Source organism: Populus trichocarpa, chromosome 1, assembly GCF_000002775.5.
Source record: "Populus trichocarpa isolate Nisqually-1 chromosome 1, P.trichocarpa_v4.1, whole genome shotgun sequence".
Classification (NCBI taxonomy): domain Eukaryota; kingdom Viridiplantae; phylum Streptophyta; class Magnoliopsida; order Malpighiales; family Salicaceae; genus Populus; species Populus trichocarpa.
In genome coordinates, this window is record NC_037285.2 from 26,435,249 (window position 1) to 26,453,259 (window position 18,011).

General features: G+C 33.7%; 2 protein-coding genes across 4 annotated transcripts; one reads left to right on the plus strand and one right to left on the minus strand.

Moving 5' to 3' along the window:
- Positions 1–1,753: 1,753 nt before the first annotated feature.
- Positions 1,754–5,821, minus strand: LOC7468011 (probable anion transporter 4, chloroplastic). Of its 3 annotated transcripts, XR_002980877.2 has the most exons (10): positions 4,899–5,813; positions 4,386–4,612; positions 3,882–4,248; positions 3,646–3,690; positions 3,393–3,539; positions 3,104–3,241; positions 2,981–3,014; positions 2,679–2,858; positions 2,152–2,268; positions 1,754–2,072 (listed from the first exon to the last, which is right to left on the minus strand). XR_002980877.2 is itself a non-coding variant. In XM_006369494.3 (9 exons), the coding sequence occupies exons 1-9, from the start codon at positions 5,337–5,339 to the stop codon at positions 2,261–2,263; spliced, it is 1,587 nt and encodes a 528-aa protein (XP_006369556.3). In that variant the 5' UTR covers positions 5,340–5,813; the 3' UTR covers positions 1,754–2,260. The 3 variants fall into 3 exon arrangements, 1 of the variants encoding a protein (XP_006369556.3); XM_006369494.3 differs by having other exon boundaries at positions 1,754–2,268; XR_002980878.2 differs by lacking the exons at positions 1,754–2,072; positions 2,152–2,268 and having other exon boundaries at positions 2,743–2,858; positions 3,104–3,267; positions 4,899–5,821.
- Positions 5,822–14,302: 8,481 nt separating this feature from the next.
- On the plus strand, positions 14,303–16,304 carry LOC7468010 (protein OCTOPUS). Its single transcript, XM_024593995.2, has one exon. The coding sequence runs from the start codon at positions 14,412–14,414 to the stop codon at positions 16,131–16,133; it is 1,722 nt and encodes a 573-aa protein (XP_024449763.1). The 5' UTR covers positions 14,303–14,411; the 3' UTR covers positions 16,134–16,304.
- Positions 16,305–18,011: the final 1,707 nt, after the last annotated feature.

An 18,011-nucleotide genomic window follows, 5' to 3' on the forward strand; every position in this document is an offset into this window, starting at 1 on the left:
AAATTCTGACCACCTGTTAATGGACAGAACTCTTTGATAACCAGAACACTGGACCTTCTAAAATTTGACCAGCCGTTCCTTTCCCCTTGCATGAGAAATATTATTATCTTACTCGGATAACTGATAATACCATTTCTTGTGATGTTCTTGATTATTAGTTCTATCCCCCCCTCACATTGCTCTTGAATACTTGTAATGCTCCTTCTTGATTACTGTGAGATCCAATCTACTTCACTGCTGCTTGGGTGCTCAAAATTCATTTAGAGTTGGCTCTAATGTCTTGCCATTTGAGTAGCAAGAAACAACTGGAACTGATTCGATAATGCTTCAATCTGGATGCTGATCTGATCATTTCTCTTGCTTTGTTCCACCCGCTTGCTGTGTTGACCAGCCATTGATTCTTGAATTTCATGGTGAAGGCCTTGCAGCCTTTCCTCCAACTTTCTGCAATGTTCTTCAACAGCTCTTACCTTGTTGATTTCTAGCATTTTGAGTCAAGATTGAATTCAAGCCTAGAATCGACTTTGTTACCGATCGTTAAGCTAATGGCTTAACAGGGAAAGAAGAAAGAAATAGAGAAGAAGAGAATGCATTGTTGTATTATTACTTGCCTTCCACGAAATCATCTTTACATCATTCATACAAGTTAACCTTTGCAACTAACTCTCCTGCCTTCTACCTAATTCTGAACTAACTACTAACAACTTTTAATCAGCATGAATCACGTGGGATTCGCTCTACAACCCTTTAGCAGCTGCTGCAGCCAATGCTCGAGACTGTCATTCTTCCTTCTTTATTAACACGTGCATTCCTTGCTTATATAGCATGTATAAAATGTAGCAGAATGTAACACAATACGTCAAGGCATAAGAACATTACACTTGAGATTTTAACAAGTGATCAAAAAAGAAAAGGAAAATAGAAAGCAAAAGGCCCACATGGGAATCAGACCGTATAATTTACCCGATAGTTTTAATTTAATTTCTTCAATGTCATTGTTATTTTAATTAATTCATGTAATATCTCTTTAATATTAATCTAATTTATAAAATTTAAAAAACCTAACCGTTTTTTTTTTATATAAATTAGAGGAGGAAAGATGCTTTACCTAATAATTCTAATTCAGTTTATTTAATATTTGTTTAATATATGATTTTATAAAACCACACTTTTTTTTCCAATTTGAGGGAAAAGGATAGCATTTTAAGATATGCATTTAATGCAAATTCCTTAATATATTTATAACTCCTAATTCTGAAAAAGCCCATACCTTTTCCTATAATTTTAATTTAATTTCTTTAATATACAAATTTGGGATTCTTGTTCTTTAATGTTTTGCTTATTTTTAAAATCTCCACATGTAATTTTCTTACGTCCAATGCACGCATATTTGGCACGTGACACCAAATGTAACAGGATTCGACGAAAGGGCAAAACCTCAACGAAACCTGCAATCCAACAGCAGAATCCAAACAAATAAGTTGTTAATCAAATGAACAGGGGGAAATATGTGCCATCAACCCCGTCTTCAAGCGATGCTCAGTTCTTCCCCTTCCATGAAAATTCGATGATGGAAAGCTTCTTAATTTCTAAGTGGATTAGCATATTAGCCATTAAGGACACGCCTGGACATTTACTAGCATAGCATGAGAGATGTTTGACGTCATTTTTTCTCTCTTAGGAATACCAGCAATCTGATGGTTACTTTTCAGAGATTTGAGACATCATTCCACTTGTTATTAACACTCTTAGCAGTTCAAATTGTCAACACTCTTTATCACCTCGCTTGGTTATGGTTGTTGCATTTGAGTACACCAGAAATGAAACAACGAAAACATAATGTAATAAAATAGTACCAGAACGTAAAAGCTTTCAGAGTGAAGAGGAAGAGAATTTCTTTGGAGAATAGCAAACTGGATGGGAAGAACTGTTATGCAGATGAACCTAGGAGCATACCTCAGAAGATCTCACATTTTGTTGGTTGAAAACAACATCGCACCAGCAACAGAAGCCTGGATACTTGACGCCGGGGGATTTACACAAGTAGCCACTGTACATTCTTTGATTTTATACTGGTAAGAAAAAGAAAAAGAAAAATCAGACTAACAGCCTATCTCTTTGGATGGGAGATGACAATTCCCACTGCACAACCTTCGCTAGCATTCCTGAACATCTCCAGTTCCTCAGTTGCAATTGCTAGACTCTTCACATTACGATCCATCATAAACTAATAGTGAATGGAGAATGGTTTCAAACTCATTCAGGGACCTGGAGGGCAAAAAAAATACTTCCATCAGGAAACTAAAAGAGGTAATTAAACGGCATAAATATGACAAAAGAACAAAATCATGTGAACAGACAGCCCTATAGTTCGGAGTTAAAACTTGGAGAAACTTAAAAAATATAAAAAGCCAATCATTTATTTGCATGTTGTCATGTATGCACATGGAATGTAAAAATTGCCTTTTTTAGTAATGTAGCACTTGACTATTGTCTTGTTGAAAATGTTGTATGATGTTACTGCAACCTGTGAGTGTTTGCAAGAGAGTACCAAAACACTCTAGTACAATAGTTGAGAAGCAAGTATAAACAAAGACTACAAGCTCAGTGAAAATCATGAGAGCAATAGATTAATCCAGCTAAGAAGAAGAAGAAGGGAGAAAATGAATGACACTGACCAGTTTCATCGAAATTTACTCTCTCTCCAGTGGAGAAGATGTTGTAGAAAAGAGCAGCGAGAAAATATAAGAGTGATGTGAGCAACAGAAATCCACGGAAAGAACCCACTAGTTCAACAAAGAAACCAGCTCCAACTGTTCCCACAATGGCTGCTAATGTTCCAGCAGTATTTGATATTCCTACAAGCAAACGGAAAGCAGTTGCAACATATCACACTAGATTAAAATTTTAAAGTTATCTAGTACTATCTTGAACAAATAAATCAGAACAAACTCATTATATATAACAGATTTAGTGGTACCATGTAAAACACCAGAATAACGTGGAGCGATCTCCTGGAAATAGAAAGAATGAATAAAAAATTAGACAAAACCTCAGAGATTAATGACAAGCATTTTAACCATTGCAACTCCGGTACACCAACCTGAAGATTCACGAGAAAACCTGAATGACTAAAAGACTTTAGTCCAACAGCTATAGTTAGCCAAGCAGATGCAAGAAATGGATTTCTAGCGGTTGTCAAACCAATAAGAGCAATCCCAGGACCAAAAAAGCCAATTGACTGCAGGGAAGATGATTTGATGCTTGCTATAAAATTGTAGGAGGAAAATCAAGATTACATGCATGCATGCAGACAATCAAAACAAAAGGAGATAGAAATGAGATGTAGTTGCAGTCATATTAAAAGAAAAAAGAAAAAGAAAGGGAGAGACCTGCATGATTTTTCGAGTCAAAGTGACACTGATACCACTGCGTATCAACATGTCTGACCACGTACCACCAAAGTATCCCATAAATCCCATCACACTCCATGGAACGGCACTAAACCATGCTGCTTGTTTGAGGTCAACATGATATATCTGTTCACGTCATCCACTTTTAGCCCTTGTTTAGCATATCTTCCAGTAAATATGTGCATGCAATGCATATAGAGAACCACAATGATAGAAATGAAGTTGGCCTTACAGTGTTAAAATAAATGGGCATCCAGGAGAGAATAACAAAAAATCCCTGCAGAATTATTTTAAAACATTTCAAAATATTAGCACCAGAAGGTGATAGTGCTCATCCTCAGTACAGTTGAATCTAGATATTAGATGCAAAACACTTCCACATATTCCAACCATTCCAAGCAACATATTTAGCATAGGAGAAGAAAATTAATGACAAATTCTAGATTAAAAAAATGATGTGTGAAGTACCCAGCTATGCATTGCATTGGCAATAATTAGGGACCAAGTTGGCATCTTCGAAAGCAAGCGCCTGAAAGGAGGGATTATTCTGTTTGTCTTAGGCTTATTCTCCATGGGAAATGATTTCCACCCCTTGTTTAATATGTACTCCAATTCATATTTTGATATCTGGGAACTGCGGTCAGGAGTACTTGATATTGCAGATAACCAAACCAAAACCCACAGGAATCCAGATAGTCCAAAAATCACAAACGGCCCAAATATTCCACCTTTTGACATTAGGATTGGAGATAGCATGAGTCCTATTGCATTTCCAAATTGAAATCCAGCCATTGCAATCCCAACAGCCCTGGCTCGTTCTGTCTGTGGGAACCATCTAAAAGAAAAGGTTTATACAGTTTCTTCAACATTTTAGCTTCACCACCTTTCTAACTACAAACTAGAATCATATACTATATCATAAAACCATGCTGACCAACATCAAACAGGAGAATTAAATGAGATCATCGATACCTTGCTATCATGTTGTTCATACAAGGAAGAGCCACACCTTCAGCAATGCCAAGCATCGCTCGTGTAGCAAGTAGAGCCCATAACGAAGTATCTGCAGCCCATGGAGTAAGAAATGTAGCTAATGACCACAAAGCAACACCCCATCCCATCACCACCTTACCACCATAATAATCCACCAGCGTCCCTCCCGCTATAGGTGAAATTAGGTATCCCCACAGGAAAGATGACTGCCACAAACATCATCCATCACTGAACAAGTAGAGAAAAATACGACTAGAAATAAAGATTTCCAGCTAGTTCTTTAGATAATTGCTTGGATAATTTGTCAACGTTAATCCAATTTGGCAGGGCTAATCCTATAGTTATATTTTTTAAAAAAAAAATTAAGCATACTTGTATTTTTCGTTAAAGAAACAATTAACTAAAATTATTCTACGTTTCTAAGTAGCTGGGATGGCAAATTCAAGTTTGAGAAGATACATAAATAAATAAAACACAAAAAAAAATTATAACCTGAACAACACCAGAGAAGGATCGGCTCCAACCATGAGCAAGAGACAAAGGTACAATCGCCACCGACATGACCACACGATCAGCATTACATAGAGCCAGTGCCAGAGCAAGCATCGACACCACTTTAATCCTCTCTGATGTTATAAACTCTCTAAAACTCGGCGCCTTCGGCTCGCAATCTTCGTTTAACGAACCGAACTGTGCGTCGTTCGACGAAACCCTAACTCGCAAGGACGGGACTGTACGAAATTCGACTGAGCCATTGAATCGTGGTTGAGTTGGGATCGAACTCGGTGAAAATGAAACGGTTCTAGAGCAGTTTTGGATTGAGGAGTTAACGAAACGAGAGGGTTGGAGCTTGAAACGCGCGGATTTATGATTTTGAAGTGGAATTAGAGAGTGGGTGCGAATTGGCTGTCTGAGAGGGAGCGAAGAGTTCATTTTTTTTGAGCGACCGCTGCTGACAAACGCGACACGAGCCGGCCAGATAGTATCTGTACCGTTGAGAGTTGTGAAATGACTGGAACTGCCCTCCTTTTGCACTTCAAATCAAGCCTCTCTTTTTTCCCCTTCCTGAAAGCATATTATCTTATCTGCTTGACGGTACCGGTACTTATCACGATAAATTTTACAGTGATTACGCTATAGTTATCGAGTGTTTACATATACAAAAATATGAGAGAAAAAATTAAAATAAAGTATTTTTTAATAGAAAAGAAAATTATTAAATATCTTGAGCACCATACAATCACATTTTGCTATCATGTTTGCCAGACGAGGAATGTCGACCTTCAGCAATTAACTCCGCAGTTGCTTTGTTTTTCACAAGAACAATTGTCGCAGCATAGCCTCCTCTTCGTGCTAAAACCCTCGCAGTAATCTCTAATTCATCCTGCAACCTTTCAATCAGGAGATCAAAGCAAACGTCCACCATATGAACACGAAGCACCATAACGTTAACTAATACTCTAAAAGGCGTGGGGAAAGTAATGCTGGTTTTTTTTTTCTTTTTTCTTTTCCTGTTTGTTCATTTTGTTCTGTTTTGTATTTTTTTTTTTTTGGCTTTACATGTTTTTTTTTCTCAAGATTTTCTTTTTTCCGTGTTTTTTTTTAAATTATCTTTGTCGATTGTTTTTTAATATTGAACTGATTGAAAATTTAGTTCTGTAGATTTTTAAAAAAAAACATTATGGATTACTACAATGTTTCCCTACATGGCTTTTTTTCTTTTTTTTATCAATTTTTTTCTTCTTTTTTTCCAAAATAATCTTTGTCGATTTTGCTTCGTTATTTTTTCTTTAAAACACTGTGGATTGTTACAATGTTTTCCCATATAGTTTTTGTTTGCTACAGTGTTTCCCCACATGTTTTTTTCCAAAATTATCTTTATCGAATTTTTTTTTAATATTGAGCTGGTTGAGAATTCAGCTTTAACTTTCCCCACATGTTTTTTTTTCATTTTTTCCATTTGTTTTGCTCTTTTTTTTTCCCAAAATTGTCTTTTTTTGTGTTTTTTTTTCATAATTGTTTTTGTTGATTTTATTTTTTTAATATGGAGCTGGCTAAAAATTTAGCTTTGTAGTTTTTTTTCTTTAAAATATTGTGGATTGCTACAGTGTTTCCCCATATGGTTTTTTTTTTATTTTTTTATGATTGTTTTTGTTTTTTTTCCAGAATTGTCTTTGTCGATTTTATTTTTTTCATATTAAGCTGGTTGAGAATTTAGCTTCATAGTTTTTTTCTTTAAAACACTGTGGATTGCTACAGTGTTCCCCCACATGATTTTTTTTAAAATTATCTTTATCGATTTTATTATTTTTAATATCGAGCTGGTTGAAAATTACAACTGTGTATTTCTTCATGAAACACTATAGATTGCTACAATGTTTCCCTGCATGGTTTTTTTTTCCTTTCGTTTTTTTATGATTTTTTCCAAAATTTTCTTTATTCATTTTATTTTTTAAATATTAACTGGTTAAGAATTTAGCTTTGTAGTTTTTTCCATGAAAACATTGTGAATTGCAACAGTTTTTCTACATATAATTTTTTAACATTTTTTTCCACAAATCCACAACAACGCACAAACATGCCATAAGCCTGTGACATCGCGCGGGTATGATATCTAGTACAAACCTAAAATCCGTTGTTATCATTAGATATTCACAAAGAAAGACTATCCCATTTACTCAAGATGAATATGATCACCAGGTGGCCCGTGCTATGTTCGGCCCAGCCTAAATTCTTTTCATAAAAAAAAATGTCAAGACAATATACTTGTTTGAAAAAAAAATCAATACCCAGGTCATTGATTTAAAAAAATCATATAATTTTGATAACATGAGATAAATAAATACAACAACAATAAAATAAATTGATAAAAAAAAAGGATTAGAGCTCAACCTGGTTAGCGTGTCAAATATGTGACCTAGTCATGATGCTAGAGCAACCCCGTTAAAAACAAACTGAATAAAATAATGAATCTCAATTATTAAATAATCCAATTTTGAAAGGTATAATTGAAAAAAAATATATATCTAAGTTAATCCAGGTTAAACCATTAATCTCGTGACTATGAGCATAAGATTGAGATAACCTTGTAGACAAGAAAGGAGAAAAAGCGCAAAGAACAATTTCCAACAAATCAAACTTTGAAGGATGAGATTGAAAAAAAATAAAATTTAAATAAAAAAACCTAAAAAAAGAATGAAGTCAACCTATATTAATATCTGAAACTCACAACCCTCGTCATGAGCTTGAGACTAACGTCGAGGAAGGCAAACCTTAAAAAACAATGAAGCAAAATTCTTAATCAATAAATATTGATGGATGAATTAGGAGAAAAACAATAAAAAAAGATATAAAACAAAACATATAGTAATTAAAAAGAATGAAGACAAAATACGATATAAAAATAAATCAAAATCAAACCCTAAATGATAAAATTGAAAGCACGATTCAATTAGGAAAATGATAAAAATAAAATAAATAGCAATTAAAAGAACGAGGAATAAATTTGGTACAAAAATAAAATGAAATCAAATGATAAGGGACTAAATTGAAGAAAAAAATTTGAAAAAGAAAAAAAATCAAATAGAAATTAAAAGAATAAGGAATGAATTTTTTTTTGAAAAGACACATAAATAGAAATTAAAGAATGAGAACTAAAATTGATACAAAAATCAAATAAAACCAAGTGATGAGGGACTAAATTAAAGAAAAGAATTAATAAAAAATAAAAATAAATAAAACATAAATAAAAAAGAATGAAAATTAATTTAGATATAAAAAAAAATTTAAAAGACTCCCTTGTATTTTACCCAAAGAAAAAAGAGAAAACAAGGGGGAGGATAAGAAAAAAACCCACTAGGACAATACCATATGTCCATCATCAACACGCGTCCATCCACCGTGAAGATCTTGGCGAGCCGCTCCTTACACCACTGTAGATGGCAGTGTTTGTCCACCAGAGGAGCTCGCAAGAGCCGCTTGAAGGACGTGGGCTCCTCTTACTCGATGACGTGTGTATAATACACGCATCAACAATTTTTTTCTTTTTTTTTTAGCTTATCAAAATATTACACTGTTGCTTACCCAATATTATATTAACAAAAAAAACCCAACGCAAAAAGACCAAAAAAACCCTCAAAGCAAGTTATATATTTTTTGCTTGCAAGAGCGATTTGGTAATTGCACTGTGCTTCTGAAAATGAAAACCTGAAAACACTTATTATCGAAAGTTAAGAAAATTTAACCTTCTAAGGATAATCTAGACAATACACTAGGTAAATAAAAAGTAAAAATAATATTTTACCCTATCCAAGCTTGCAATGACAAATCCAATCTCATTAAAAAAATTATCTTGCCCTTGAAAACAAATATATAAGTTTCATTATGGAGAGTAAAATAATCATTTTATAGTGTAAATCCATGATGAAATGTGAGACCCTAGACAATGTTTCACGCTAAGCTCTTTTCGTATTTTTTAATCGGAACATGTAAACATGCATGTAAATGCTCATAGCATAGTGCTAATTTAAAATAAAAAAAGTGTATCAAGTAATCATCTAGGTGGTAGCCTAGTGATAAGAGCTTGAAACCAAGAGGTTTGCTCCATCTGTGGTCTCAGGTTCGAGCCCTGTGATTGCTCATATGATGGTCACTGGAGGCTTACATGGTCGTTAACTTCAGGACCCGTGGGATTAGTCGAGGTGCGCACAAGCTGGCCCGAACACCCACGTTAAACTAAAAAATAAAAATAAAAGTGTTAAGGACAACATTAGACTTTTACTTCATATACAGCGCCCAAATATCCTTCATCAACAAGGTTTGCAATTCAATCTGACTGTGAAAGCAAATATATATCCCAGAATTTATAAGGCATCTAACAATCCGTTCAAGCAGACACGGGGGTTTTGACATTTTCTCACGGTGAGACGAGGAGGGACCTCGAAAGTGCAAGAGATGAACCGGGTTCAATCCGGTCGACTTGGATTCCTCCAACAGAAAAATCTTCACAGAAACTGCGTTCAATCGATTGTCAGTGAGGATGAATCTTGATTCTGGACACGCTATCTTATTCTTCTTCGCTCAGTGTCAAAAACTCCTTCGCCTTCGCCTTCTGGTCTAAATCTTCTCCACTCTCGCTGTAGCGACGCTGCTCCCTGGCCGGTCGTCATTTCCTATCCCGGGGACCTTTTTTAACTGCAGGCGTGTTCGGGCGCGGCGTCGTTCTCTCGATTAAACACGAAGTTGATCGTATTAAAAAGCATTAATTTAGTCCCTGTAATCTAACCAAGCGGATGGAGTCGTCCTCGTTCTGTAAGGAATGTACATTTAATCCCTATTTTAATAAAATCAATTTATAATTAATCCTTTGAATTTCATCAACTTCATGTTCTTTTCCAATTTTTTTTTTTATTTTCTGAAAATCTGAAAAGGTAAAATATAAGTAAATATAATAGGAAAATCCGATGAGAAGAAAAGCAATTCTTGGATAAAAACTATTAAATTGAGGTTGAGCTGCACTTGAAACTATATCAAACAAGGATTAATTAATTATTTTTGATAAATTATAGGGACTAAGCTATAATTAAATGTCCACAATAAAAAAAAACTAGTTAATTGTATATATATATAGAGAGAGAGAGAGAGAGAGTTTAGAATCATCGTCGTGCTGGAAATGATTAAACAATCCCCTCAGTAATGTTAAAAAATGCCTTCTATCTTAATCAGGAATTCTCAACTTCTTTTTATTCTTTTCTGTATTTTATTTTTAAGAAGAGGAATTAAAATAAATTGGAAATAATAAAAATTAAAAAATATATGGATTAAATATATAACTTATGAGATAATGAAGTTTGGGTAGGTTAGTTTTTTCAAACAATTGGGGAGGGACTCAGTTATTATCTAATTACCAAAAACTAAAAAAATATAATTGTTAAATCCAATTTTACTTGACGAATTGATTATTGATGTGAAAAACCCATAATCCAGACTAAGTTATAATTAATGTAGGCCAGGTTTTTTTTAACTCCGTAAAAAGACCGGCTAGTTATAACTTAATAAATGTAGTTTATCAAAGGTAATTAATGAATCCTTGTAGTAATATAAATAATTAAACTATTCCTTCACTAATCTTAACCGTCCACAATTTAATATTTTTTTGTCTAATAAATGCCCTTCCATGTTTTATTTTTCAACAGAGAAAATAAAATAAATTCAAAATAACTAAATTTTAAAATATATAATTTACAGCACAATGAGACTTAGTTAATTAGTTTTTTTTTTCATGCTACTAGGAAGGATGAAGTTATTCTTTACTAATCAAAATCTAAAATACATAGTTGTCAAACTTAGTTCGGCTTAATAAATTGATCTAGGAAATTAATGCCATCCAAGATGGGTTCTAAATTGGTCGGGAAATATATTAACTAAGACTATGTTTGTTTTTTGGAATTTACTTTTCAGGAAATCACTTTACAAACTTTCATGTGTTTGTTTATCATTAGAAAAGTTGGTCAACGGAAAATATTTTCCAGTTAAAGGAAAATTTGGCTTGGTTTCCAGGATAGTGTTTTCCTGAAAAATTTGGGCGGAAAACACTTTCCGGAAGATGTGAAAAATTTAGAAATGTCATATTATTTGCTGATTATATCAAATTTGGTCCTCAAACTTTTGATTGCTATATATATATATATATTTTTGTTTTGAATATTTATTTTTCAATTTCATCTCTTAAAATTTAATTTTTATATTAACTTTGGTCCTTATTTTTATAATTGTTATTTGCTTTTCCCTTATCATTTTTTTATTGAAATTTTTTATGTATCAAATTTGATCCTCATTCTTTTGATTGTTACTTATTTTATTTGAAATAATTTATGAAATGTTTATTATTATTATTTTAATTTCTTTATCTTTTATTTTTTTTAGATTTGATCTCTATTATTTTGATTATTATTTATTTTATTTGAGATAATTTATGAAATTATATTTTTTTTCAATTTCATTCTCATTCAACTTTTTAATTTGTAAAATTTGTTCCTCATTATTTTAATAAACTTGAGAAAAATAAAATATTAATAAGTTATTTTTCAGCTCATTTTCCAAGATATAACCAAACACTGGAAAGTGTTTTCCAACTTATTTTCCATTACACTACCAAACATCATAAAATAATTTATTTTTCCGAAATTCACTTTAAAAAAAAAAACTATTTTCCAGCAAACAAACGGGACTTAATGAATTTTTAATGACTTGATTAGCTGATAAGAATAATTGATTTAAATTAATTAACTACCTAATAACCCCATATATCTTAACCTTTGATGAAAGTCTCTGGTGATTGTTATGATAAAAAAGTTATTTTGCCACAATAAATGTAAACCTATTGTTTTTATATTTTAAAAATATTTTTAAATGTTTTTAAAGAATTTTAAAACAAACATTTTATAAATACACATTAAAAAAATTAGTGGTGCAGTGCAGGGTGCAAACTTGTCAGATTGTTGTAAGATCTGAAGTTAAGTTTTAATAAATAAAGGCAAAGTTAAAGAATCCGAGGTTTAACACTTCTCCCAAGACTTGGCCTCGTGGTTTAAGGCATGGTTTTGGTGTACGGGAACCACGAGTGGGTAAACTTCCATGCCAGTTGTAGCATCCATAGTGGAGTTGACCACTGTCTGTTGTGGGTATATTTTGTGGTGTTTGAGAGTTTGGTTGTGATTGTTTTTTATATTAAAATAATATTTTTTTATTTTTAAAAATTATTTTTGAAAACATAACAATTAATGTATAATTATTTAGGTGATTCAGATCCATTCATGTATAATTATATTAAAATAAAATAAATGGGTGATTCAGACATGTATAATTATTTTTAAAATTTTAGTTTTATAGAATTTAAAATAATTTGTTTTTATTTTATTTTATATACAAGAATTTATATCATAACAATTAAATATATATTTTTTAAAATCTATTTTTAAAAAAAATCATACCCACAAAAATTATCTGCTTGTCCCTGTCATATTTTTACTTACGCACCAAGCGATGCTCAATAACTTTAACTGCTTTACAAGCATAAAAACAGCAAAGCCTTCAATGACTTTATCTTTCTGTCAGTCATGAAATCCTCTCTGCCTGGTTCCATCATGATTCAAGGTTCCAAGCATCATGTTCTGTTGTTCTTTCTTTTCCTTTTTTTCCCTTCTTGTTTTTATTTGTTTCGAAAAAAATGTTCATCGAATGCTTGTGATGCGAGATTTTTTACCCCACCATCGAAGAGTTTTGCAGTTAATTCTTCAAAATCGTGACAATTAACAGTTGGGGACCTCTGGAAGTTGTAATTTGCAAGTAAATTAGGTTTAAATCTTACGTGTGAGAGGTAAAATCTTCAAGAGTTACTTTAGTTATAACTAGACTGCTGTCCTAAATTTTTCTTAACATCAAAATTATCTGGATGATGATAAATTCAACCCAGTTTAACTTCATCAATACATGATCTGGAATATGAATTTAAGATAATTTACATAAAAAAATTAAAAATTATAAAACCCAAGTTCAAATAACCTAATATCAAGGAATTAAAGTAAAAAAAATTATTTAAAAACAAAAACACAAAAAAAAAACAATATAAGTTAACCCAAGTTAATTTTACTCATCCACCAAACATAATATGAGATCAAGATTAAAAAAATAAATTAAAAAAAGATTTAGAAAAAAATATCAAAGTTAAATTAATAAAAAAACGATGAAAAAATCCCAAGTCAACATATGTTAACTTGATTAGCTCGTACCCAGGATAACACCAAGGAAAGAAAAATGAAAAAAAAACACAAAACTCAAGTACCAACAATTTAATGCCAATAAATAAAATTTTAAAAAATCAATTTTATAAAAAAAGAGTTGAAAAAAAAAAGACTCAACTCATGTTAACTCAACTAACCTGCAACCCAGTATATAAGATAGAGATAACCCCACATAAAAATAGCGAAACAAATCATGAAATTTAAGGTCCAATATCTCACTATCAAATGATAAAATTGAAAAAACAATCAGTTTTTAAAAAGGATTTAAAAAAATATCAAACTTAAACCGGGCTAATTTTCAAAACTAGTGGCATGAGTTATAAGATCGAGATTACCATGTAAAATACAAACATGAAAAAAAAATAAAGCAAAATTCTCAAATATAAAAAATCAAAAATCAAAATAATGAATATCTATAATAAATAAATAAATTAAAAATTAAATTAAAAAGAAGTTATTACTTTTGATATGGTAATATATATTTTTATTACCGAAATATATAAAATTAAATTCGGTGCTTTATTTTTCTCTCTTTAAATCATGGCCATTGCCCAACATCGATTGCAAATGTATTTATGCCAACCTTACTAAGAGTAAGAGTAAGAGTAAGAGTAAGAGTAAGAGTAAGGCAGTTTAGAAATTATGATTGTGATATAAAGTATTTTTTATTTAAAAATATATTAAATTAATTTTTTTATTTTTTAAAAATTATTTTTAAGATTAATATATTAAAACAATTTAAAAATATAAAAAAATAATTTTTAATAAAAAATAATTTTTTTAAAAATTTAAGGAAATGCAATTTTAACCACAACGTAACTGTATAAATATATTTTTTTTATCTTCGTGATTGTTTGTTTTTAAGTTATAATCTGTGTTTTAAAATATTTTTATTTAGAAAATATTAATTTAATAATTTTAAATATTTTAAAATGATTTGTATCTGCTGATATAAAAAAAATATATTTTTAATTAAAAAATATTTTAAAAACATGAGAAAAGGACAGAAATAGAAAGGTAAAAAGGAGGAAGTTTCCATTAATTGAAAATCCCAAATTTAGGAAGGGGTTTATCCAGGGGTTTTCTCTTATATTTCCACTTTATCAGCCACTCACTACTCGCTCCCCCACGCTCTTGCTTATTCCATCCTTTCTCTCTCTTTCTCTCACAACATGAGCTTAGCTTCCAATCCACACCACCAGCCATGACTCAGCCACTGCAGCCTCAGCTCCAAAAGCACCGCCACTCATCCTGCAACCGCCACCCTTCAAAACCCATCACCGGATTCTGCGCTTCCTGTCTCCGAGAACGCCTCGCTGGCATCGACCCTGACACCCACCAAGAAACCCCCGTGACTCATCTCGCCGCCGAGCTTCGTCGCAGCAAATCATACTCCAGCACGACAAAAAACAACCCCAACAATCACAATGCCTCCTCCACCTCTACCTCCTCAACCACTGCAACCACCTCTGAGCCCCGCCGCAAGTCATGCGACGTTGGACCGATTCGCAACACTCTATCTGAGCTCTTCCACGTCGATGATAAAAGAATAAATTCCTCGGCTCAAAAGCCAAAGTGTCTGGATTCAGGGCTTGAATTAAAAGAAGAGGAAGGTTTCGGAGAGATTAGGGTTCTTGCGCTGGATGCGAATGATAGTGAAAGGAATGTGGAGGATTTTGAAGAGGATGGAGAGCTAAAGACAATGAAGGAGTTTATAGATCTTGAATGGGAGAGAAAGAAAAATGGAGGGAGAGATCTGAAGTACATTGCAGGGAGTTTTTGGGAGGTAGCTTCAGTGTTTAGTAAGAAATTAGGGAAATGGCAGCGAAAACAAAAGAAGAAGGAGAAGAAAGATAGGGAAAATCTTGGTGGCTTGGTGAGAAATGAGATGTCGAGTGTTAGGAAATTGAGAGAGACACAATCCGAGATTGGAGAGTATGGACTTGGAAGGAGATCTTGTGATACCGACCCTAGATTATCAGTGGATGCGGCACGGTTGTCTGTTGATGATTCGCGCTATTCGTTTGATGAGCCCAGGGCTTCTTGGGATGGGTATTTGATTGGTAAAACCTATCCGAGGCTAACTCCATTGGTTTCGGTTTTGGAGGATGTCAAGTTGCCTAGTGGTGTGGTTGAGAATGTAAAAGAGAACATGGATTTGAAGAATGAAGGCGAGAGCAGTCCTGGAGGAACGATGCAAACTAGGAATTATTATTCAGATAGGAGGAGGAAGAGTTTTGATCGTTCGAGCTCTAATCGGAGAGTGGGGCTAGGGGATGAAGAGTTTAAATCGATGTTGAATGCCAAGGTATCTCCTGAAACAGTTGGGTTATTCCACGGGGCAAAGTTGTTGGTCACAGAGAAAGAATTGAGGGATTCAAATTGGTATTCGCTTAAAGATTATGGCGGGCAGAATGTGGATGCTGTTTCCAAAGATGCTACTTCAATTACTGGTGGTGGGGTTAGTAAAAAAGGTTTCAAGAAGCCGCAGAGGTGGTATGGTGTGTGGAATATTTGGGGTTTGATGCAGAGGAGTAGTCAGAGCAAATGTGGAGATGAGGAGAGTAGTTTTAGTGGAAATGTGGTCGAGGGGCCAATGCCGGAGTCTTGGCAGAATTTGAGTGGCGTGGCTGATGGAGAAGCAAACGGGATTGTGACCCCGAAGCTTATACGGAGCTATACCGTGAGTGCAAGGGATTCCTGCCAGATGGCCTGCAGTTCAAGTGGTGCTGAGAGCAAAGAGAATGACATGAAGAGAAGGGAAGATCATTTGCTGAAGCGGAACCGGAGTGCCAGGTATTCTCCAAACAACCTTGATAATGGCCTGCTACGGTTCTACCTGGCACCATTGAGGAGTTATGGAAGAAGCAAATCTGGAAAGAGTGGACTAAAGAACTCAAACTCCATGTCAAGGAATGTTTTGTAAAGATGCACTTCAATTGCTCTTCAAAGAAATGTGCTGTTGTAAAGACATGAGTTAATGTGTTTCTCCCTGTTCAATAGATAAAAGCACATCATATTCGTTACCTGTTTTCTGCTGAAAATGTTTTTCTAATAACGCAGCAATGATAATCAGAAAAATCCTTGTTTCCGTTTATTTCATGTTCAAGAAATGATGCACTTGTTTCTTTTTATTACATGTTCGTGTGGAATTGAAGTGTTCATGGAACTATTCACCAATCACTCCCTCAATATGACAGTAGGCTTTGAGCCTTGGGAATGCCGTCGCCTGTGATGTAGTTTTGGGGAATGTATCTGCATCTAGAAAGATTTGGGGACACTCTTGGATGGAATGAAGCATTGTTGCAGAGAGGGATGCTAGCAAATTAACACATTTGGCACAAGGCGTGGACTAAATTGATCGACCACCACCTTCACTAGTGGTATAATAATCAGAGGAAAGAATCCACCTTTACATCTTTCGGATTATTAGACCATGTAGTTCCTAATTGTTAGTTGAGATTTGATAAATTCAGAGAGATAACCAGGGGTTGTCTGCATTAATGATTCTTTGGCCTTCCTCCTGCCGGATCAGACCTCGGCAATGAAATCCCTGTCAAAGCTCTACTTACACATAGCTAGGGCAAGTGTGCATTTTTAACGTTTTTCTCTATTTAAGGGCAATACGTTTATTGCAGTGATGCACCTACAGAGGGTTTCTGGTGCCTAGATGCCTACCTCCTGACCTTGTGTTCTTCACGTGTATAGCTGCCCTGCAATCTGCCTGAAATAGATCTAGCTTTTTTGCCTCTTGGCGTAGGAGAAGATGCTCGGGCATTTAATAGGTCCAAAATTACCTTGTTTCCCAGCAAATGCGGCCAAAATATATACAGCTTTATTATGGGTGTGATTCAGATAAAGGAGGTGTGGTTGAGTTTTTTTAATGGAAATAAAAAAAAACAATAAAAAAAATATAATTTTTGCTTTTAATGAGTTGTAATTTATGCTTTTAAAGGGGTTATATTTTTTAAAAAACCCAACCATATTTCACTACTCCCCTATTCCAAACAGTGCTCATTACATCTTTATTCCAAACATATATTATATCCTAGTGCGCGTATTTTTTTTTTAAAAAACAAATAAGACTTGAGGTTTAATACTAATAGTTATTTTATCTTGGTGAGGGTGTTTTTATTATTTTTGAAGCATTCTAAATTTTATTTTCTTGTATTTGTTTATTTTTTTTGAAATAAATTAATTTCAGAAAATAACTAATAGTAGAGCATGCTGTCAGTAGTTTCCTATTCAAGACGACCTTGTCATGTAATATTTCAGATATTCTAGAACTCTTTTTGCACGCTTTTCCGACATTTATCTGGTCTGCTGGACCGGTAATTGAAGTGTTTCAACGTCCTCCTTGAAAACTGTATGAGATGACTTGTGCTGCTGCTTCTTACGTGCAGTTACTTCAACCCTAACAGGTGCAGTTTACTGTAAGATCAGATGTGCTGATTTGGTTAAATCCTCCCCTCTACCTACCTTATATCACAGCGGCTGAACAGCAAACTTTTGCTGTTCGGCGCCTTGTTACAGGCTTCCAATAATTGCTGCTGATGAATTATTATGTTCGCTGGACAGACTTGATTGGTGGGATCCCGTTGGAGTTCCCCATAGGATTCCCCATTTTCTGCCAAGCAATGCTTGGGCTTGTATCAAATGCCTGCCTCTCACCAGTACCTACTGTTTCCCGTCTCGCTATATCTATCCAAATAATTCGATGCATTCACTTCCATCATTAGCTTAGTAGTGATTAGGCAATTTCTTGCACAAGTTGTCCCCCATCTCAATCTTTTAAAAGGTTAAA

Coding starts and splice junctions, on each gene's coding strand:
- LOC7468010 (XM_024593995.2), top strand. CDS start 14,412: ATGACTCAGCCACTGCAGCCTCAGCTCCAAAAGCACCGCCACTCATCC.
- LOC7468011 (XM_006369494.3), bottom strand. CDS start 5,339: ATGAACTCTTCGCTCCCTCTCAGACAGCCAATTCGCACCCACTCTCTA. Junction 4,249..4,385: donor ATGAACAACATGATAGCAAG/GTATCGATGATC, acceptor CTTTTCTTTTAG/ATGGTTCCCACAGACAGAAC. Junction 3,242..3,392: donor TGACTCGAAAAATCATGCAG/GTCTCTCCCTTT, acceptor TCTTCCCTGCAG/TCAATTGGCTTTTTTGGTCC.